Source organism: Miscanthus floridulus, chromosome 8 (genome assembly GCF_019320115.1).
Source record: "Miscanthus floridulus cultivar M001 chromosome 8, ASM1932011v1, whole genome shotgun sequence".
NCBI lineage: Eukaryota > Viridiplantae > Streptophyta > Magnoliopsida > Poales > Poaceae > Miscanthus > Miscanthus floridulus.
In genome coordinates, this window is record NC_089587.1 from 59,830,967 (window position 1) to 59,852,443 (window position 21,477).

Below are 21,477 nucleotides of genomic sequence, written 5' to 3' on the forward strand. Positions count from 1 at the left end.
CACTGTACAACTCGTGAGCAAATAGCATTTACACTCAACCACTATCATACAACCACATCTGACAACAACAGACTACCAGAGAATATGCCAAGACCCTGCACCCAAGTTCTTTTTGAGTAAAAGAACCCGGATAGACTCTCAGGGGCTGCAACAGGAGAGGTTTTTTCAGCTCTTTTGAACAGCATAAGATTCAAGACCCTCCAGCTCCTTGTTCCAAATAGCAAGAGGCTCGGGGGCTACACTCAATGAGTGCACTTTTTTCCTTGAAAAAAGCGCACGTCACCAAGAAGATCTCTTCAAGACAAACTACTTCAAGGACTCATGTCAAAAAAAACCCGAACCGAGCAATATCCGAGTTCTTTTTTAGTAAAAGAACCCGGGCATATGCTTGGAAGCACTTCGATGAGGAATCAGAACAATTTCAAGATAAGACCCTCCAGCTCCTTGTTCCAAATAGGAAGAGGCTTGGAGGCTACACACCCAGATGGATGTATTTTTTCTTCAAAAAAGAACACACCACTCGAAGATCCCAAGAAGCGCTACACGGTTTCACTCAGGAAAGTACTCGGACAACGCTTGTTCCTGCTCGGCAAGACCTGAAGGAACAAGATGAAGCTTCCAGAACTCAACCATAAAGTGCTCGGGGGCTTGTCGATACGGGACCCACCGGATACCCCATAAGGAAGAAAGAAGATCTAGTCTAACTAGGATTTCTTTCCCTGTAAACTTAGTAGTAGTATTATTCTGTAATCCTACTAGGAACCTCATTATAAACTGACTAGGACTCTGGCATCCTGACTATATAAAGGAGAGCGGAGTTCCCAGAGAGAGGGGGATAACGTAACACAACACTTTACAATCAATCCAACGCAAAGGCTAACGCCGACTGGACGTAGGGCTATTACTCGATCACGGTCGAGGGTCCGAACCAGGATAAATCGACTGTCTCTTGCGTTTACCGTCGAGTTCTGCATACGTTGAAGCCCGAACAAACTGCCCCGGGTACCCCCGTAGCAGGCTATCGGTGGTGAAACATCGACAGCGCCCCTGGGCGACGACCAACGCGAGGCGTGCGAGCACCCTGGGTGAGCATCTACGCAAGCACCCCTGGCGAGCACCTGCTCGGCGGCTTGGGCCAGCACACCCTAGGCACAACAGAGGACGGGCATGGCGCGGCGGAGGATGGAGGCGCGGCGAGGGATGGTGCGACGGTGCGCCAGAGTGGCCTGGCAAGGTTGGAGCCGGGCGCACGCCACGCCTGGCTGGAGGCGGCAGGGATAGGAGCAAGTGAGCGACAAGTACGTGGACGAGTGGATTTTTTATTTAGAAATGGAGGAGCGGGTGGTCTTGAGCTGTCGTCGCACACTCGCACGACCCACCAACACAGCGTTTGGGCGGGCAAACACCCGCTTTCTATCGTTACCGTTGTCTTTAACCAGGCTTGGAAATCGACACATGAAATCCTTGTTGAGAGTTGAGACTGACGTTAGTTTCTATTGTATTTATGTCACGCTCGGCCAGAACCACAAAGAGTAACAGTGACAAGTGACAACACCACAAATATTGAAACAGTGGAAAGTTGTAAAAAATGTTTCGAAGTTTTTAATCACACTTAGTACTTTGCGTCATGATTATTTTTGTTTCTCTAAAAAAAACTGAGGCTAAAACTCATCGTAATTTCATATACGGAGTACATAAATAAGAAATTCGGATGAATATACGCACCATATAGCAACATAAAATTCATCTAGTTTACCTTAGACCATGCAAAAACGCTGGAGTAAGCAATAATGTAGAAGGAGGCGCCGTGGAAGCTCGCCGTCACCGGCGGTGACCCGTGAGAGCCTGACGAGGAACGAGCCAACTGGGTGGGTCCCGTTTCCAATGTGAACGGCGGCGCCAGGAATAGGCGAGCAACTGATATCACTGCCACGTGGGCCCTTCTGGCTGGGGAGCAAACCTTGCCTCGCGTTATTTATCCGAAAGAAACCAATAGCGCGGGCGTGCAGTCACTGGCGTGTGGGCCGCGAAACATGTCGCCTCGCCTTGCCGCGGCCGCAGCCGCTTCCGCCCTTCCTCTCCCTCTTCCTCCGCCGGCGGTCGCCGCGCCTTCCCGCACCCTCCGAGCTCTGGTCCTGTCCCCTGGCGCCGCAGCTGCCATCTCCTCCACTCTGCGCCGCCGCAGCGCGCCGGCATGCCTCGTACGCCGCCTGTGCTCCTCCCACCACTCCTCCGCTGCGGCGGCGACGACGGCGGTGGAGGAGGCGCGGCGCGGGCGGAAGCAGCTCGGGATGACGCCGCCGCTCTACGACTACCTCCTCGCCAACGTCCGCGAGCACCCCGTGCGCCACTCTCTATCTACCCGTTCTTGTTCCGAGCCAATTTGCCACTGATTTTGGTTCTGACTGTGAGTGCCCCGTCCTCGATTTTTTCCAGATTCTCCGGGACCTTCGCGAGGAGACCGCGGCTATGAGAGGGAGCCAGATGCAGGTGCGTGGCAATGCATAGCATGGCATCCATGAACTGTTGTGTCCATTTTTTTTTACCTGTTCCCATCGCGTTAGTTGCATAGATGAAGTGCAGTGTGCTTATGGTTCTGCAAGAACATCACAGTAGTCCGTTCAAGCGCAAAACTGGGAACACCAATCCATGATGCATCTCTGATGCAAAGCTGGTATTGCATTTGCAGTTCTTCAACATCGTTGGCCATTCTCAATTAGTTCTCCTAAGTGCCATATAATAAGGCTGGCATTTGGTTGTCTTATCACACTGATGCTTCCACGTTACATTCTGCATATGCATGCAATGAACTCTACTGTATTGTTTTGTTTTCAAGTATATTATTGGAGGTTACAGGGCAAAATACAGATAATCCTGTTTTGCTGAGCTTAATGTTGGGCATAGTTGCAGTTGCAGTTTCTTGTTATTCCCTTGAATCGCCTTGGTCTCCTTGTAGCATATCAAATATAATTTGCCTTTTGCCGTCTTTTCCCTGAAAATATTATGACGGTTTCCATAGCTACAATACACTTCAAATTTGTGTATATTTCTCAACAAGCAAGCTACAGAAAAGTGCTCATTGTCTGTCTAATCTGGTGCCTTTGTCTTTGTAGGTTTCTCCCGCTCAGGCTCAGCTGTTGGCAATGCTTGTGCAAATTCTTGGGGCGCGGCGTTGCATTGAAGTTGGTGTGTTTACTGTATGTTAACTGATTACTTTACCATTTTGGATTTTCCTACCATCCACACCCAGTCAGAAAAACAAAACAATAGCAATCCACTTTTTCTTCGTGGAATTTGAGTGTGTTATAGCAAACTAGCAATGTTAGGGCCTACATCAGCTAAGCTTTGGCAGTCTAGGGTGCACACCTTCCTTCAAATGTTGAGGAAATGTATATACTTGCACATATAAAGCTTTCCATAGAATTGTGATAACTACCATAAGAAATATGGTGTTTGTGTTAGTAAGCATATATGAGTGGGTATAAAAATGTTCTTTGTGACATTATGGGTAAAAATGTATACAGAAATTCCAAAATATTGCAAATCCCATTGTCTGTGTCTTAGTGATGCTTTCATCTTTGTATAGGGGTATTCATCATTAGCTGTTGCACTAGCCCTCCCTGAATCTGGTCACTTGGTTGCTTGTGAGAGGGATGAAAGATGCCTAGAAGTTGCCAAGAAGTACTACCAACGTGCTGGTGTTGCACAGAAGGTAATTCATATTACTATTCACCTCTTATGCCTGGGATAGAAAGTTAAATCAAATGTGTATCGTTTTTAAGCCAGCTTGAGAATTTTTTTTTGCATAACAAATTAAAGATGCTTAAAGTAGTCCAATAACCTTTTTTTGTGCAAATTTGAAAATTCTTCCAAGCAAACTATTTTTGGTGCTCATTTATTTATTTGTGATATATGTTTCATTGTCCTTATATTTGTTTTACATTGTATTGACTATTGAGTTCTGCACTGTAGTGAATGAAATTAGGAAAAAAATCGGTAAACTGCATATTGTATCTGTTTCATTGGAAATCTAATCTTGATGATATTAAGCAGTAATTTTCTTTCATGACCATCTCTATGCATTTAAAGCTGAAAACACTGAGTATCTGGAACTGCCCTACAATTGTAATAATTACTGTTATATGGTAGAATCCATTGATACTTTTCTCCATTATCTCCATTAGAATGGCTAGATTTAACGTTGGCTCGCCACGCCTATCACAACCCTCCTCCTTTACCAGGGCTTGGGACCTGCTATGTTGAGACATCATAGGCGGAGTTAATCCATTGATACTTTTGCGCTCTAAAATTTCTGTGCTGATCAATGCATAAAAAAATCATAGATTGATGTGAGACATGCGTTAGCTGTGGATTCTCTAAGATCACTACTTGATTGTGGTGAAGCTTCCAGGTATGCTGATGGTTTGTTATAATCCATCATCAACTAAGTAGCCTCTTAAATTTCTATCTAACCTTTACTTCTCCATATTTTCTAGCTATGACTTCGCATTTGTTGATGCTGACAAGAGAATGTATGAGGAATATTTTGAGCTTCTACTAAAGCTAGTAAGACCTAACATACATTTCATCAATTGGATATATGTAAAACACATGCTGCTTTTTGTACCTTCCCCATAATGTTTTTCCCTTTTTAACTCTTCATTCCACTTATAATGTTTGAAGAAATCATTTTTGAGAACCTTTGTTATCTCATATTGGTTTATAATTCATTTATATAAAATAATAGCATTTATGGACTTATGGTGCTTTATGTGTTGACAGTTCTGTTTTCTTCTGTAGGTAAGAGTTGGTGGTTTAATTGTAATGGACAATGTTCTTTGGTATGGAAGGGTTGCTGATCCACTGGTCAGTTATAATGTCTTTTAGATTTACACGTTATGTTATATGGTACACATCATATTTAGCACATATGGCTTTTTCAGGTTGATGACCCAAAGACAATCAGTATAAGGAACTTCAATAAGAAAGTTTTGGAGAACAAGCGTGTCGATATCAGCATGGTATCCCTTTCCCTCTCCTTGTTATATTTTGTTATTTGGTGCATTGCATGTGTTTATTACATGCAAACTTTCGTAGGATCTTTGAAAAGCGTGCACAATTTTTTGTCCTTCAGAATATTGTGATTTGTAGCAGTACTGCAACATCAGCATGCTACATTTACTGACAATGGCATTATTTTATTTGGGACAATTGCAGGTGCCTATTGGAGATGGGATGACAATTTGCCGGAAGCTAGTAGATACTTGACTTCACAACGTTTTATTTAGATGTCGAAAAATTAAGCCTTGAAAGATCAAACTGATATGGGTTAATCAAGTAAAAAGGATTATAGACGATGAACCTCTTGACATTGACAATATCTACAGACGCAGCTAGTGGCCTGGGCTCTACTAAGCACAATGGTAGAAACAGGTGCTGCAATGTCCATTAGATGTCGATTACTGGACTGGACAGTAACACCAGCTTGGCTATTTTTCCTGAATTGACTTTTTGCTGCATAGAACGCTGAGGTGAGCATGTCCTGCAGATAGAACTCCTCAAGTACAAAACCAGCATGTTGCTATGGTGTTTTGTTGATAGACCAATGTTTTGATATGCACCTATCCTCTCGAGGACAACTCAATGAACCACATGCTGGGAATTGCAAGCAGATGACATGTACTTTTACTGTAGCAGTGTGATGTGTACCAATCCACGGAATTTCGAGCGTTGTTATTTCTGAAGCTTGTTTTGGAATGCTCATGAATGTAATGGACACATGAATTTTCATGTTTAGTCTAGTGATTGTAAAATCTCGCTAAATTCTTGATAATCTGTGAACTGAATGGCTGGTTGCAATTGCTCAAACAAATCTTCCAAATCCTGGACCTACTGTGGTTTACTCTTTTCTCCACAGGTATTAAGCATGGTTCATAGAAGATTAAATTTTTTTTGTTACTGGTATTTGAATCACGAGCAATCTACAATTGCTTGGGTTCACTTATTTATGTCCTCCTTTGTGTAAACAAACTAATGAAGGCACAATGTTTCGCGTGCAATAAGAATACTGCACCAGTACAAATTTATTGATATTGTTTTGCGTTTTGTACGTTTGCTGCAATCTGTTAGTCTTGATGGAGTTTACCCGGATGCAAGTGGTTCGTGTCAAAATTAAGTTCAGATTAGCAATAATGCCAGGTGACTATGCCTTCATCACATAATGTGAAAATGCCAGTTAAGCAACGAGTCATGAAACTGTTAACCTCAGGACAAACTGCAGCGATACAAATCACAACACGCACTGGGTTTTGTTAAGTTCTCACTTCAGTATCAAGCATCTTGCCTTTTCGACAAACATCATTTCAAGTTGTCCTACACTATCAACCAGCTTGAGAGTCACCGCCAGATCCTATCTCCACAAACTAACTTATGCTGAACTTGTAAGGTAGATGTTTCAATGTTCTATTTCTTCTAGGCAAAAATCTAGCAAAAACTTTGAAAAATAAAATCAACTGAAGATCACAGCTGCAACGACCAGTATCATGGTTGTGAGGAGCCTGTTGCTCCATCCAGCATCGCCTTGCGCCGACGACTTGCTGTTTGACTCATGAACCTGTGGCCTGCAGGTTTTTTGGAGCAGAATGTGAGTTGCAGGTCAAGAACAGTAAAATGTAACACTGCATCTGTAAAATGTAACAATGCATCGGGTGAGAAGAGACATTCAGCTGAGACATACTTTTGCCTCTCCTTCAGTAGACCACAGTACAGGGCATTATCCGGGATGACCATTTCAGTGACGTTGTAGCCCAGTGGATCAGCAACCTTCACATAGACCTCCTGCCCTCTGTACCAGTTATCCAGCTTTTCGGCACGCAGATTCCAGATACCAACATTGTCAAGCGAGACTAGGACCGCAGTCCAGCCCCCGGGGAAGACCTGTTTGTCATTGCAAATATTGAGAAATTTGTGTTCTTCAGAATTACCAATGGCACAGCTAATGTGAGGTACAGAACTTTTGGCACATTATCAGATGTGTCTTGGAAAGGTTGCTTACCTGAGTGGTGCAGCGAGAGATGGCATCCCACTTGTTGTATTCATTCCTCCTGTCTGGTGTCCACTCGCCATAATTCATCCTGAAATTCACCGGAAGGTGGTGTTCTTTTCAGATGTTCACAAGCAGATATGAAACATTGGTTAAAACTGAAGATTGTGATGGTTCAGCACGTACCCAACAACAAAGAATGAGTAGCCATCAAGATGGTAGGTCTGAACATCAGTGTCATTGTTCTGGAAAACGATCTCTAGGAAACCCTTGTAGGATGCGTTCAGCGCAGATGAAGCTATCCTCGCTGGCGCATTGCTGGGCATTGCAGGGAAGTTAGTTGCGTAGACTCCAGTCAGGTTGTGGAGGTCAGCAAGCCTCAGTGGCGTCTCTGGAGGAGAGTATGACACCCTGTTGATAGTCCTCCGACGCTTTCCATTGATGCTCAAGGGTTGCTCGTTCTTGAGAACAAAGGTCTGAGTGATGTTGATCGATCCATAGTGGAATGATCCCTGTGGGTTTGGACGGGCAGCACCAGCGCTTGTGTTCATTCTGAAACAACAATACTAATGACTCTTGATGGAGAACATATGAATACCATTATATCAAATACAGTAGAATGAAACAACAATACCAATGGCTCTTGATGTAGAACATATGAATATCATTATATCAAATACAGTAACACAAATGACAACTTCAAATACAGGAGAAGAATCCGTTAAGCTAAATGAAGATCAGAGTCCACAGTAACACAAGATCAGAAGTGAATTTCCATGGCAAGAACATAGCAATATTGTACTCTTGTGAACACAATACCTGATGGACCTTGCCTGGTTCATGGAGTAGTACTTGTCATAGTGATCATTTGGAGCATCAGGGAGGCTGCCAGAAGCCCTGCCCTTGGAGTTTGAATACTGAAGGATGGCTACACCAGCTACTTCATGCCATCGAGGATTGCTTGCAAACCTCGGGCTCGCCACAATGTAGTAGTCGGTGCTTGCATTCTGATCCATGGTCACCAAGAAAGAGTAGGACTGTCCCACATGGATGTCCAGGTTGGTGTAGTTCTGCTGATTGGTGTAGGTTCCTTCAGTCTCTACCAGACGCATGTTGTGATTCTGGATCCTAAGGTTGAGGCTAGTTGAGATGCCAACATTGTGGACACGGAAGCGATATGTTTTGCCTGTCACAAATATTCAGAGCATCAGACTTCACACGACTCATGATAAACATGGTGGTGTTGTATTATAGTAATGCAGATAGAGATTGACTGATAAGCTGCATTCCTACTTCCACTCATTTGATTTCCACTTCACATCAGTGACTGATAAAATCCAACCTTTTGTGCTACCAAAGTAACAGAAGTTTGAAATATAACTAACATACAAACATAACTTCGAGCATTCAGCATGGGTGTATGATTGTAGTTTATAAAAATTGCACATAGAGCTGCAAATTTGCAAGTAAAAGTTTGATCAAAGCCATATATAACCTGGCTCAACTCCAACAGTTTCATACTGAAGGCCATCCGGAACCAGTGCACTGTCATATCTGTAAGGTGCCTTTCCATTGATAAGAATGGCATCTGGTACCCCTAGTTCCTGATTATCATCTAGCATGTTCCTCAGTTCCTGCATGTGATAGAATACTCAAATTACAAGAAGAATATGCAAAAGCTTTTTCAAGTACCATGCTAAATACTGTGCAACAACTCCATTTTCAGTGAAACCCTGTACTGCCATTCTTATTCTGTAAACTTAAAAATGAAATTAGATTCTCAGATGAACACTAATATTTGGTCTAATATCCTGCTGGGAAAGAAAATCTAAGCTTATGTTCTATGTACAAAAATATGCTGGGAAATTCAAGAGATCATTGAAAGTGCAATATTTTCCCTGACTACCTCTGAAACAAATAGATAGACCATCTAGATTGCATTGACAGACACAAAAACAAAGTGCGATTCTTACAACATGGCTTTTGGTGTACCAATCCCCGATGAACAGGGTGATATCACCATGAGGCTGGTCGAAGGGGAGAGGCACGGTGGCGCGGTTGTTGACAGTGATGGGGCCAAACCCGCCGGCGGCACGCTGGAGGCCGAGCGACGGGAAGTAGAAGAAACTGCCGATCTGGTCCTTGAGCTGGAACTCGTAGGTCCAGTTCCATCCCGGAGGTATGGGGCAGTTGGTGCCCATGACGCCGTCCTGCCACGAGTTCATCCTCATCTGGATCCCGTCCCTGCCATTCCCATGGAAAAGAGACAAGTGAGCAAACCAGTTCAGTTGCCACTTGCCACAGGATGAGAAGAAAATTGGCGCCAATGCTAGTTCAGTTTTTGAAAAAAAGATGGAATTTGCAGAAGCAACCCTCAGGTATTAAGCATTTCAAACATTTTCCAAGGATGGTCTAACATCTGCAAAGTTATTTGGTAGAAAATGTTATGCAGATTTTATTTGCTACGGTACAGATGTAATTCAATCAAGAACACAGATTATATCTAAAAAAAATAACAGAAACCGTTGCATCTTCAGTCACTAATAAAGCAAATAACATTTTGGTACGAACTATCAGGATGTAAATGCAATGATGCCGAGAATCACGCACAGATGCATGCACCTGAACCAATCTGCTGGAAAGAACATGATATGCCTGCCCATATATGTCAATATGCCATGATCAATTAAGCCCATAAATGTCTCAAATGCACAACGCATAATATGGCACGTCATATGCTTAATATAGGAAGGCAAAGAGGAAGCGCAGAAATGGAAGTGCAGCTCAAGATCCACCGAGAATTTCATCACAAACCCATCAAAGATGGAAACCTTACATATGGCTACTGACACAATTTGACTCGTCAAGATTTTTTAAAAATTTGGTATAAAATGAAAATGCATGTGTGAAATATTAAAAAAAATGCAAGAAAATAGGTTTGCTTCACATGAAGTCATCAGAGATCTGTTGCATCAAAATGAAGTGATCAGAGAGGCATCATCAGCAGTAGTAAGTACCAGGTGATGAGGAGGGGCTCGTCAAGGTTGTTTTGGACGTTCACCCTCACGTTCTGGTTCGTCGTCACGTTCAAGAGAGGACCCGGGAACTGGTTGTTTATCCCAATCACCTGATGAACAAAAAGAAATGCGTGTTCTTAGAATTTTGCGTCTCAAGCCCCAAGCCTCAACCCACATGACGAAACTTCTCTATTTTATTAGAAACAAAAAAAAAATTACTGAAAAAAACAGAGTACAAGATCTCAATATCTCATATTGATTGTTTGCCAAGAAAAAAAATGAACCTTTGGGCTTTGAAATGGTTCGTTCACAAAAGAGAGATCTTTAGGCAGGCACACACAGGGCAAGAAATATTTCGGCCATGCGCCACCAAAATCAAGTAAAATTTCGCCAAAAAGTCTGAAGAACACATATCACGAGCATAAAGGAGTCCTTGCAACATCGACGGCGGATTTATTTATTTATTTTGTTCCTGAGGAGCGCGAGCGCCGAGCGTTACGAAACCTTTACAAGACAACGAAATCGCAAACGAAGCGACGACGACGAAGATTCGTTCGGCGAAACTGCTTACGCGAAGAAGAGAAAATAAAGGATGCGTTTTTAAGACAAGCACACGTCGATCGAACGAACGAACAAACGTCGCCAAAAATCAAAACATCTAAAAAAAACATATGGCAATTCTTTTTTTTTTTCAAGATCTTACGAAGCCATGAGGTGTAAAAGGAAAATAGAGAGCGGAGAAAAAAAACGTAAAATTTTCCGGACAAATCGAAAACTTTTTTTTTCGATAGAAATCAAGAACTTTAAGACAGCAGAGAACAAGAACAGGAAGAGGTCGAGACAGATAGGTGGTGACGACAAGTACGCGCCTTCTGCGCGGGGCCGAGGGGCTCCACGGTGAGGTACGCCACCTCCCAGCGCACCTCCGCCTGCGCTGCGGCCGCCGCCGCCACGACGGCCGCGAGCACCACGGCGACCGTCATCGCCGCCGCCATCGCCATGGGATGGTTCTCGCTTCTCCTGGGCTGTGTGGCGTGCGCGCCGCGCTCTACGTACTCCCTCTCGTACGTCCAGCGTACTCTCGTCTGCGCCGAGCCCTGCTTTGCTTTGCCAAGGTGGGTTTTGGCCTCTCTCTCGTGGTGTGGGGTTTTTGTTGGGGGTATAAAAAAGTGGAAAAGAAGGGACGGAGAGCAGAGAAGAGATAAAAAGCAAATGTAGAGAGACACAAAACCAACACATGAATGTATGTCAGCAAAAGGAACTCTCAGAGACGCTATCTCTTTGTTTATGGCTAGAGATATATGATGATGTGTTGTGGTTTGGGTTTTGAAATTAATTATTGTGCAAAAAGATAGGGCAAGAGGTGTGTTTGAACCGTCCATGAAGTATCTGACGGTCAAGATTAGGCGCGTTAAAGTCGGTTACATATGTAGCATGCGTTTATGGTATAAGACAGGTACATATGTGCGTACGGTTGTTGTACGTGTAGTAGTAACGCCAATATGTCTTGTATGTACTATGTCGTTATAGTTTGATGGTGAACATAGACAACTTAGAGCAGCTCCAGCAATTCGACCAATCCTTATCACATGAAAAAAAAAACTATAGAGAGGGTCATGTGTGTGTATAGTAACAAATTAGTTAGGATGGTAAGACAATATGTTCTTTTACACAAATGTCCTTATACCTAAGAATGCTCATTTTTCTTTCGGAGGGAGGGATTTGCAAAGACGAACATGAATGAGCAGGAAATCTCAAAGGTGCATTTTATTTATGGTTAAGGATAATGGTAATAATAAAAAATAAAAAATGCATGATATTGTTTGTGGGTTTGAATTAAATGATGCGTAAAAAGATATTTCGAGTCATGTTTAGGGCTTTCCTAGTGAGTATTGATGGTCAAAATTAATCATGGTAGTTACCGTCTCATCAGAAAACCACACTAGCAACAGAGCGTGTATATTTTATCATATAGCAATATATGTAATCAGACTACTCCTTATTACATACAGTATAAAACACTATATACAGTGGGGCTATGAATTTGCAAAGATGGTAATAAATTGGATACCTTGACACTCTATATAGTGGGTTACAGTATGTATGGTTACGTCGATGTAGCAATAGTAAAAAAACAACACGACGCTTTACACAAATATCCTTACCTACTAGGAATTCTCATTTTCTTTTAGAAGAAAGGGATTTGCAAGGCCAATTATGAATGAAGAGGAAATTTCAAATGTGCCTATTTATTTATTTATTGTTAAGGATAATAAAATGATGTGCCAAAACATATTCCAAGTCATGTATAGGGCTTTTCGTGTGTGTCAGTAGCTACAAGTTATAGATATATACAGATATAGATATAGAGTCATAAATCGATAGATGGATAGATATACATAGGGAAAAAAACACCAAGGGCTAGTTTAGAAACTCAAATCCCCTTAGAATCCATGATTTTTTCCAGGGTGAGAAGGAATACTATTTGAATAACACATTTAGTTATTTATAGAGAGTTTTTCATCCCTGGGTATGCATTCCTCTTGCTTCTAAATTAGCCCTAACTCGTGGTTAGTCAACTCTTAAAGAGAGGACGTTTACAAGGCTAAAAAAATCGCAAATTCCACAAGGAAATTAAACGCGCTACGAGCAAAGATAGATGGGTGTCGAAATCGAAATAACTGAAAGACCAAATTTGAGAAATATTTGTGGCTCCTCCGCCCACCGGTTCATTGGTTGCTCCACCCACTGTATCAGCGTGAACCACCGGCCTGCCCTGGCCGACCTTGCTCGACAAACTTTGACCAAACAATCGGTTACACTCACACCTCCTTCTAATCTGCATATACCACCTACCAATCACCTACTTATACACACACAATAATAAAAACAGGCCAAGTAATAATAAAAACGTGCTGTAGGGTCCTTAACAAGCCGACTTAGCCATTCTCTGTTTAACCCCCACGGGGGGAATGTGCTGGATGTCTTTTTGTGTGTGTGTGTGCGCGCGCGCGCCCAGGGGCTTTTCGGTCTTCCGAACCTTCCTGTACATATAAATTTCTTTTCTTGCTTAATTGAGAGACAGTGCTCCTGCCAGGTTTTCGGAAAAAAAATCATACATTCAGCATGATGCTTCACAACAGAGTTTTGATGTTAGGTGGGCGATTGTATCCTGAAAACCATGAACTTGGCTAACTAGCATAGAATGGATTTTGATAGCAGACAGATAATCATGCATGTAACTGCAGCTAAGGTGATGTTGGATGGAGGATTCTCATGGAACAACACTGGCACATTGCCACCTGAACCAAAGAAGCTGTTTGGTAGCAGTACCAGGGCATTTGCAGTTGCAGGGAATATCAGGTGACAGGTTCTCATCAGTTTAGCATATCATTTGAATCACAAAAAACACAATACACACTGCAAGTTAAGGAAAACATTGGAGCGCTTCGTGTATGATACAAAAGTAGAAGCAGAACGTCTTTTGCACAGCATCGTGAGACTGCCAGGTAAATCACATTGGAGAACTGCGGCGAGCAAGAGAAGTGTTCTTCGAAGCAAGAGGGCAGATGTCGGTCGACACCGTACCACCCTGGCCGGTTGTTATTGCTCTCTGTTGGAATTGAAAACTGTGGCGCAGCAAGGCGTCGTTAAACATTGGGAGGTGGCCAGATCTTCCCAAAGAGCTCCTCAACGCGGCGTGCTTGGTTCACATATCCCTCTAGTCCTGAAGCAAGTAGTTCTTCTGCAGCTGGCCCCATTGCAGCTGATAGGCTCAACTGGTCCCACTTCACAAGCTGCATACATCATTTATCAGAAATGAACAATCAATCAGTTTGTTTTTTCATTTCTTGGCTTTATTTTGTCTTCATTAAGTTTAGCACTTACCGGAGACTTCTATATTTTCAGCAAAGGCTAACAGAGAATCATTCTCATTTATCAATTCTGGAAACAGAGTTTTCCCTTGCAGAGAGTTCTATAAAAGGATCCTACAGATATGTCCTGGTCCTTCTACAAATCTTTCTGCTACGATATCTCTCTATATTGGTCTAGTGGAAATGCACAGGTCTGGTGAAGACAATATAAATTTACATACAGCATCACACTTGCAATGGTTCCTATTGGGAACAATTACGTAGAGTACTCAAAGGTGCCCTTTTTGTAAAAAAAAAAATCTAAACAATGCAGATTACTGATCATCGTTAAGTTATTTGCCAATTAAGCGGTTTAGGACTTCAGATATTTGAATTTGGAACAAGATCCATGAGTACACGAACCTCCTCTTCAGTGAAGTTGTACGTCTTGCCAAAAGGAGGAGTCAACTTTGGGACATAACCGTACTTCACATCAGGATCGGTGACAGATTCTTCCAGAGACTGCAATATCTTCAGTGGTGCAATGATGTAATCAATCCTACATTTAAGAAACATTAGTCCCCATGTTAGTGACCATGACTTGTGAATTTGTATCCAATATCCAGCAAAAACAAGTAATACAAAATTACCCCAGAAGGCTAAATATGTCCTGCTTGTTCCGTATGGCAGCGACCATCAACTTTGTTTTGTACCCATTTCTGTGAATATAGGCATATACTTTCTTCGCCTGGATTATAACCCACAAATATATGAAGTTATAAACTCTAGCTTAGTACCAGAAATTGTAAGTGTACTGTTGCTCATCTCTGAGAAGTAACCCCCTTATTGTTGACTACCTTAATACTAAGTGCCATAGTTATCCACTTATGTTAGTCTTGTTAATTACTCATTTATACTGCACTACCATAAGGAAACTAGAATACCAACACATTATCTGCTGATATTAATCAAATGATGGAATGATAAAAAATGACAAACGCTAAAACTGACTCAAAGATAACTCAAAATTACTTGCTGCAGCTGAGTACAAGAAGTTCCAATCTATTTCTTTGTTTTTTAGCTTAGTAGTCAGGCAGCAAGCACAAAAGCTACTGTAGGTCAGTAAAGTTGCAGGCTTGAAGATCCTGTTTCCAGACATTTGATTCTTCAAATTTCTTGTATATTGGTATAATCATGCATAAATAACTAACAGATAAAAAAAGAACTGAAGCTAACCAAAGCAAGCCCAGCATCTTCTCCCTTCTTCAGAGCTTCATCTATCTCTGGATCACCAGAGTGATTCCTTGCCCAATCCTGGGTAGTTTGTGGTTAGCACAACATACTGTTTTAGAACAGAGTCATGGTAAAAGATGGCTTGATAAATTTACCCGCAACCGCCCCACAAATATCTGTACAACAGATGCACCAGCTTGTGCTGCCGCTGCTGCTTGTGCGAAACTGGGCAAGAATGGTCAACCACAAAACAAAAGATGTATATAAGCTCCAAGTTATTTTTCATCTTACATAAATAAGTAAATGCAAGACTAAGCAATTACGCTATTGCAGGTGCTTTAGTGCCAAACTTGTTATTTTTCATCTTACTAGTAAGCCTGGTGAATAACTACTATCCACCAGACAGACTCAACAGAATACCTCTCCATGTACTAATGTAAAAGCATAATATGATAATCTAAGAAGATTATCCCTAGCTTGTTTTCATGCTGCACTTTAAAGAAGGGGGTACCACTAATAAGCACCAAAATATTGCAACATAGAAATGTTGCAAAGTGGGAAAATAACATCCATACAGTTCCCTGCTCTAGCCGTTAAGCAATAGGATCAGGAGCAAATGATATAAAATGGTTTGCCATTACCTGTAAACAAATGTTAAATGTGTTTGAACTCCTTCAGATTCAAGCAACCTTGAGGCCTCTATGCCCTAATGGTAAACAAGTTGGAAAGGAAGATTTATAGAGACAGCAGGTACCGGCAGGCAGAACTTAAAGAGTAGTGCATTGCATACTTACTTGCCAAGTAGCAGGAATTTTGAATAGCAAGCGGTCAGTTGAGACATCATGCTGGTTGTATAGATTCAACAGTTCATGCACCTAAATATACAAAGATACCAGTTTTAAGGAAACTGCGACTAAGAAACACAGATGTTTTTCTCAAAGGATATCCAACCATGCTTAGTCACAAGCATCAGCAACAAGGACATGAATAAGACCAATCTTAGGATGCAATTACTCAGGTAACATATATCTTAACATGCTTGTATCCTCGTACTGAGGTTTAGGACAATTACTTTAAACATTAAGTCACGATTTCAGTTAAACTGTAACACCATGACTAAAGTGTGATTTGTATGATAATTGAAACGTGAAAAAAAAATGTGTGGAACTGATAAAAATCAGTAATATTGATCACTACAATAATAGCACAGAGGTACTGATAATCTGAGCATGGCAGCAATGAGAGGGATGCAGAGAAATTGAGGATCAATGACATGATTCTAAAGTGTGTTCATAGGTTACTCAAGAGCTAAAAATACATATTTTAAGTATCAGAAGAATTGTTCCCCCAATATGGTCTCAAGTCTCATTAATCTGTAACAAGTCACAACTCTATATTGCATTGTAAAATTGTACATCAAGCTAACATACAAGTAACAAGTGCTTGTTCCATGAAAAAATATTGATCAAATTTGCTGGTACAGTAATTTGATCAAAGTAAGGTTAATAACTAAGAGGTGTTCAACAGATATCTAAATAATTTAGTAATAGTACTAATCCACATGGTCATACTAGTACCATGCTGCTAATATATCCCCACTTCCCCCACTATCTCAAATCTATTCGGACCAATTTGGAAGCTACGCCACAAATAAGCGTTCTTTTTATCTTGACAGTACTGAGCTATCCTTGTACATATTTGCATATGAAACACTAACATTGGTGACATAAATAATATGCTGGAACAAAAGAGTCTTGTTATCACTATTATGTTTTGTTACATTGGAGTGTCACATACTCACATTGCAGGTTGTTAACTAGGCCAGATGCCAAGAAAGCTGACATACAGACACTGCCAGAGGGAACTTCTTAACCGCTTTGAGCTAACAAACTGGTAATGCTAACAGAAGGTCCATATGATTAACATAAGGTTGTTATCACTATAATGCTAACAGAAGGCCCATATAATTATTCAGCCCACTTTGGGAGTTATGCCACAAATAAGTGTTCTTTATATCTTGACAGTATCGAACTATCCTTGTGCATATTTGCATATGAAACACTAGCATTGGTAACATAAAAGAATATGCTAGAACAAAAGAGTGTTGCTATCACCATTGTTTTTTCTGTACATTGGAGTGTTACATTGCAGGTTGTACTGCAGATGCCAAGAAAGCGGACATACAGACATTGCTAGAAAGAACTTCTTAACCGTTTTGTGTTAAGAAACTATAATGCTAACAGAAGTACATACAATTATTAATAATTGTGGATATGCACCAAATTTCATTCAAGCATTACGAAGAGAGAAAAATAAAACATCATACCCTGAGGATAATGCCCTGGGTGTCATAAGCCAACCGAGCATCTATTTCAGTCGAAACGCGTCCAGGGACTTGATGAGCTAGTTCAGCGCCAACGTTTGCCAGAGCCTGCGAAAGTTCTTCTCAAATCAGCCCCTCAGATGCACGGAAGCCCCCACATTGCCTAGCTATATCACTATGACAGTGGTAACTGTCGAAATCTGAGATGAAACATGCAGACCTTGGTGAGGTAACAGGACATCCTGTCCTCAGGCTTCTCCAATGCGTTGCACTCACCATCTGCCAGCGCAGTATCTATCGCACTCTGCAACAACCAAACAGCCCCAACACGAACCGTGTCACTCTTGCACTGCAGGATTAATTGAATGGCTGAACATTCCAATCGCGACAGCTTCTCACCTTGAACTTGGTGTCTGGGAGCCCAGCGATCCCAAGCAGCAGCGACGAGCTAACAGTGGCCGCCGTGGGTGCGAATCTGAGATTGTTCGAACAGCACAATGTGCCAGCCTCGGTCAACCCACCCACCAAATGTCCAAATCCAATGGGGCAACAATACAGAAAAGCAAGGCAGGAAGAGTGTTACCTCTCGAAATCATCGAACACGACGGTGTCCGGCACGATCTCGCTGAAGCCGGCCACCGCGTCAAGCTCAGTGACGACCTCTGCACCCAAACAGAGCGAAATCGGGAGTCAGGAAGGCTATACACGTCAGGAGAAGAAGCAGGGCACGACACGAGTGGGGGGCGGGGGGGCAAGAGCAGTACCGCTGACCGGGGACGTGGGTGCGTTGCCAGCGGCGGCCCGCGCGGCCACAGGCAGACTCCGGAGGCTGGAAGTCGCAGGCTTTGCCGACCGCGAAGTCAACCTGACCACCTGAAACAACGACCAGGAACAGGTGAAACCGGGGAACAAGATGGCCAGGAGGCGACGGCGGCGGCGAGCGGCCGAACTGCGCGAATGGGAGCTTGCTGGAGAGGATCAGAGGAGGGTAGACGGGTAGAGAAGGTGTAGTACCTGACGGGAGGACGGGACGAGGGAGGAGGAGGTGGGCGTGGATACGGAGAGCGCCATGGGAGTTGGGATCGGAGCCGGTGGACTGTGGAAGTGAAGAGGAGATGGGGAGCGGAAGAAGAGAAGAATTAGCGATGCTAGGATCTGGAGGTACCTGGAATTAATTAATTGCTGTGCAATGACCGGTTTACCCTTTAGATGTTAAAGAACCTCTCATTCCAACCCAATAGGATTTTCACTGTGTTGCGTTGTGATATCGTTCAAAACTTAGGTAGATATGAATTATATATGCAATGAGACTGGAACGTGAAAGTTTGGAATGCAGTGATTTCATTTAAAAAAACCGTACTAGAATCGGTCTAATTTTACATAAAAATGTAAATATGGGGAAAAATATGTGTTCTAAGTAGGGCAATGGTTCGTAAAATATGTCTCTTCCATGCACTTCACTAAAAGTCAGAATTAAATTTTGCATGACATGCTTCTCATAGGTTATTATCTAACAAATATGAGACAATAAGTAGTTAAGCAATACTCCAGGCATATAAATATAATAACAAGTTGACAACATGTTACTATTATTTAAATATTTACTTTTGGTGGAACTCTGAACCAAGGAATATGTTAGTGATGCAGGTTCCTAGTTTACTGTTCTACTTCAGTTCCTAGTCCAATTCTTCTTCTTAAATCACACCAATATGGTTTACTCATGTAGTCATGTCAATCGCTGTTGGATAGAAAGTTTAAGATTTATTCATAAAAATGCAATGGCTAATATACATGCAGTGGGCAGATTGGTAATTTGAACCTTGTCTCTCCCTGGAGCCAGTGGGTTTTGTCGATCCATGGGCCTAGGCTTCGTTCGATAGAACCGAGGGGGGACGATGAGAGTGACATGTGCATAGTGCACGGGAATATTTAAAAAGGATTTGGATAACCCATGACTCGCTCTTGATTGGATATCGGTGTCTTTTGTTCCATTCTTACTTTGTGATACATGATCATTTTTGGGACGATTTGACTTTATATGCGACCGAGCCCGATTTAGTACACACGTATGTGAGTAAACAACACTTTATACTCAGTCCAATCCAAGGTGCAGTTGTATACTTATATTTCGAAAGGTTTTCTATTCCCTCATATCCTCAAATTATACTTTGTAATTCATGTGATTGAAATATTTTAAATCCTAGAAACGGATTAGGTTTTCAAAGGGTGTTTTTATGTTTATTTGATTTCTTGGACACTCTAAGGGCCTCAGCTGCTCAGCACATGTTGATTCGAAATTTAGAAACAAGATTATCTTGAATATAATTGCATACAGAGGTGTATAAGGGACCAAAAGTTACCCAAAAAAGGGCTTCTATGAACTAACCATATGGTTGAATATATACATAAGCTACATTGAGTTAGTATCTAACCTATCATATGGTTGTGAAGACTACTCCGTTCTTTTTACTTGTCATATTAGTTTTTTTCAATATATTTCTATCTTTAACTATCATTTTTTAAAAAAAAATTTGTATAGGCTAACAACATAAGATTTATGTTTTAAAATTTACTGTAAGAAGTACTTTTCATAATATATGGTTCACATGTTATGAAACTAAATAGATTTTAAAATTGATAGTCAAGTTAAAAATATCTAATTTAAAACAAGCCTAATACGCCTTGGAAAAATGGAAAGAGTACAGATGAATTATGCTATCCAACGTTTTTGCCCCAACTGATGAAGCCTTCCTCACTTTGCTTTTACTTTACGAGTTATTATTTGTCAATGAAGGAAGGAATAACTTGCGTTCACAACCTTCTCAGTTTCTGATTAAAAAAACAAGACAGGGCGGCAAGCTTCTCACTTTGGTTCGGGATGCAACGTAAACTATTTTTCTCAAACATCTATATATATATATATATATATATATATCTTATAAAGCTAATCCCACTATAAGTCTATCTCAATATGCAAGTTATTCACTTCATCCACCACTAACTATTCATAAATCTTCCCCTAATAGCTATGTGATCCCACTATTTTTTTCAATCTTTAATTGCAAGCTATCCGCGTATATGTGTATAGAAAAACTTACCAACATCCACCACATCACATTAGGTTAATTGGATTCTTCTAAGAAATATGTGTAGATAGTGTATTTTTGGGAATGTAGATGTTAACATATTTATATATAAAAAGCCTTGACCTCAAGACAAAACTAAAATTAAGTTAAGTGTATAATTAGAAATGGATGGAGCAGGACACGATTAGAACCACCTTTGTCTTATCGAAGTAAAGAACAGATGTACAATATACATGATGTATGTGACCTAAATAGTTTGATGACAATTTATACTTAGGGCCTATTTGGACTAAATTTAGTAAAATAGGCCGATTAAAAAGGTGGAATAATTTTAAGGCTACCTAACTAAGTGTTAGTCGCTCTCAATAGTCCATATTCAATTATTCAAACATCACAGAACTAAATTTTAGCCACCTTAATTTTAGTTGGACTAAGAATTAGTCCAGTTAATCAAACAGGCTCTCATATACTAACGATCATGAATGGAAGGTAAAGACTAAAGAGACGGTGGTGCCAAAACAAGCAAGGCTTGTGCCCGATGAAGCGACCACGGATTAAAAACCACTGTAGCAGTTGGTAAATGCAACACGGACGTCGCGCTTTCTGATTCCGGAAAACGTACTTTCCTGTGATGGAGAAACGTAATCCCAGGATCGCGTCCACAAGCTAGCTTCTTCCCACGCGAACCCCGTATGACATTTTCCTTAATCCAAAACAGCCCACTGACATGCGGGCCCGTGCTGGGCGAGGCGCCCCGGGCACCGCCGCACCGGTCCGCCAAACAGCTCACGCCACCTACGTGTCCCTGCGCGCGGGGCCCACGCTACTACATTACCAGTACTATCCTCCCACCGCTTCGGTCTCTCTGCCGGTGGGCCCGGCAAGCCCGTAACCCCACCCCGAGACGAGGGCACCGAGGGAG

The 21,477-nt window shown here is 41.8% G+C and overlaps 3 protein-coding genes across 3 annotated transcripts; 1 reads left to right on the plus strand and 2 right to left on the minus strand.

Annotated features, from left to right (window-relative positions):
- The first annotated feature begins 2,003 nt into the window (after nucleotides 1–2,003).
- Nucleotides 2,004–5,823, plus strand: LOC136472238 (uncharacterized). The gene is made up of 9 exons (XM_066469967.1): nucleotides 2,004–2,342; nucleotides 2,437–2,490; nucleotides 3,114–3,197; nucleotides 3,587–3,712; nucleotides 4,344–4,411; nucleotides 4,497–4,566; nucleotides 4,801–4,866; nucleotides 4,944–5,021; nucleotides 5,218–5,823. The coding sequence occupies exons 1-9, from the start codon at nucleotides 2,034–2,036 to the stop codon at nucleotides 5,266–5,268; spliced, it is 906 nt and encodes a 301-aa protein (XP_066326064.1). The 5' UTR covers nucleotides 2,004–2,033; the 3' UTR covers nucleotides 5,269–5,823.
- A 685-nt stretch (nucleotides 5,824–6,508) lies between these two features.
- On the minus strand, nucleotides 6,509–11,060 carry LOC136472239 (monocopper oxidase-like protein SKU5). The gene is made up of 9 exons (XM_066469968.1): nucleotides 10,929–11,060; nucleotides 10,060–10,169; nucleotides 9,016–9,286; nucleotides 8,538–8,676; nucleotides 7,862–8,228; nucleotides 7,229–7,594; nucleotides 7,055–7,133; nucleotides 6,737–6,936; nucleotides 6,509–6,620 (listed from the first exon to the last, which is right to left on the minus strand). Exons 1-9 carry the CDS (start codon nucleotides 11,058–11,060, stop codon nucleotides 6,509–6,511), a joined length of 1,776 nt encoding a protein of 591 aa, XP_066326065.1.
- A 2,270-nt stretch (nucleotides 11,061–13,330) lies between these two features.
- On the minus strand, nucleotides 13,331–18,614 carry LOC136472241 (uncharacterized). Its single transcript, XM_066469969.1, has 13 exons — nucleotides 18,484–18,614; nucleotides 18,234–18,342; nucleotides 18,053–18,131; nucleotides 17,869–17,944; nucleotides 17,690–17,773; nucleotides 17,473–17,577; nucleotides 15,941–16,021; nucleotides 15,788–15,852; nucleotides 15,302–15,371; nucleotides 15,150–15,227; nucleotides 14,564–14,661; nucleotides 14,337–14,472; nucleotides 13,331–13,856 (listed from the first exon to the last, which is right to left on the minus strand). The coding sequence occupies exons 1-13, from the start codon at nucleotides 18,538–18,540 to the stop codon at nucleotides 13,710–13,712; spliced, it is 1,185 nt and encodes a 394-aa protein (XP_066326066.1). The 5' UTR covers nucleotides 18,541–18,614; the 3' UTR covers nucleotides 13,331–13,709.
- Between the last annotated feature and the right edge of the window lie 2,863 nt (nucleotides 18,615–21,477).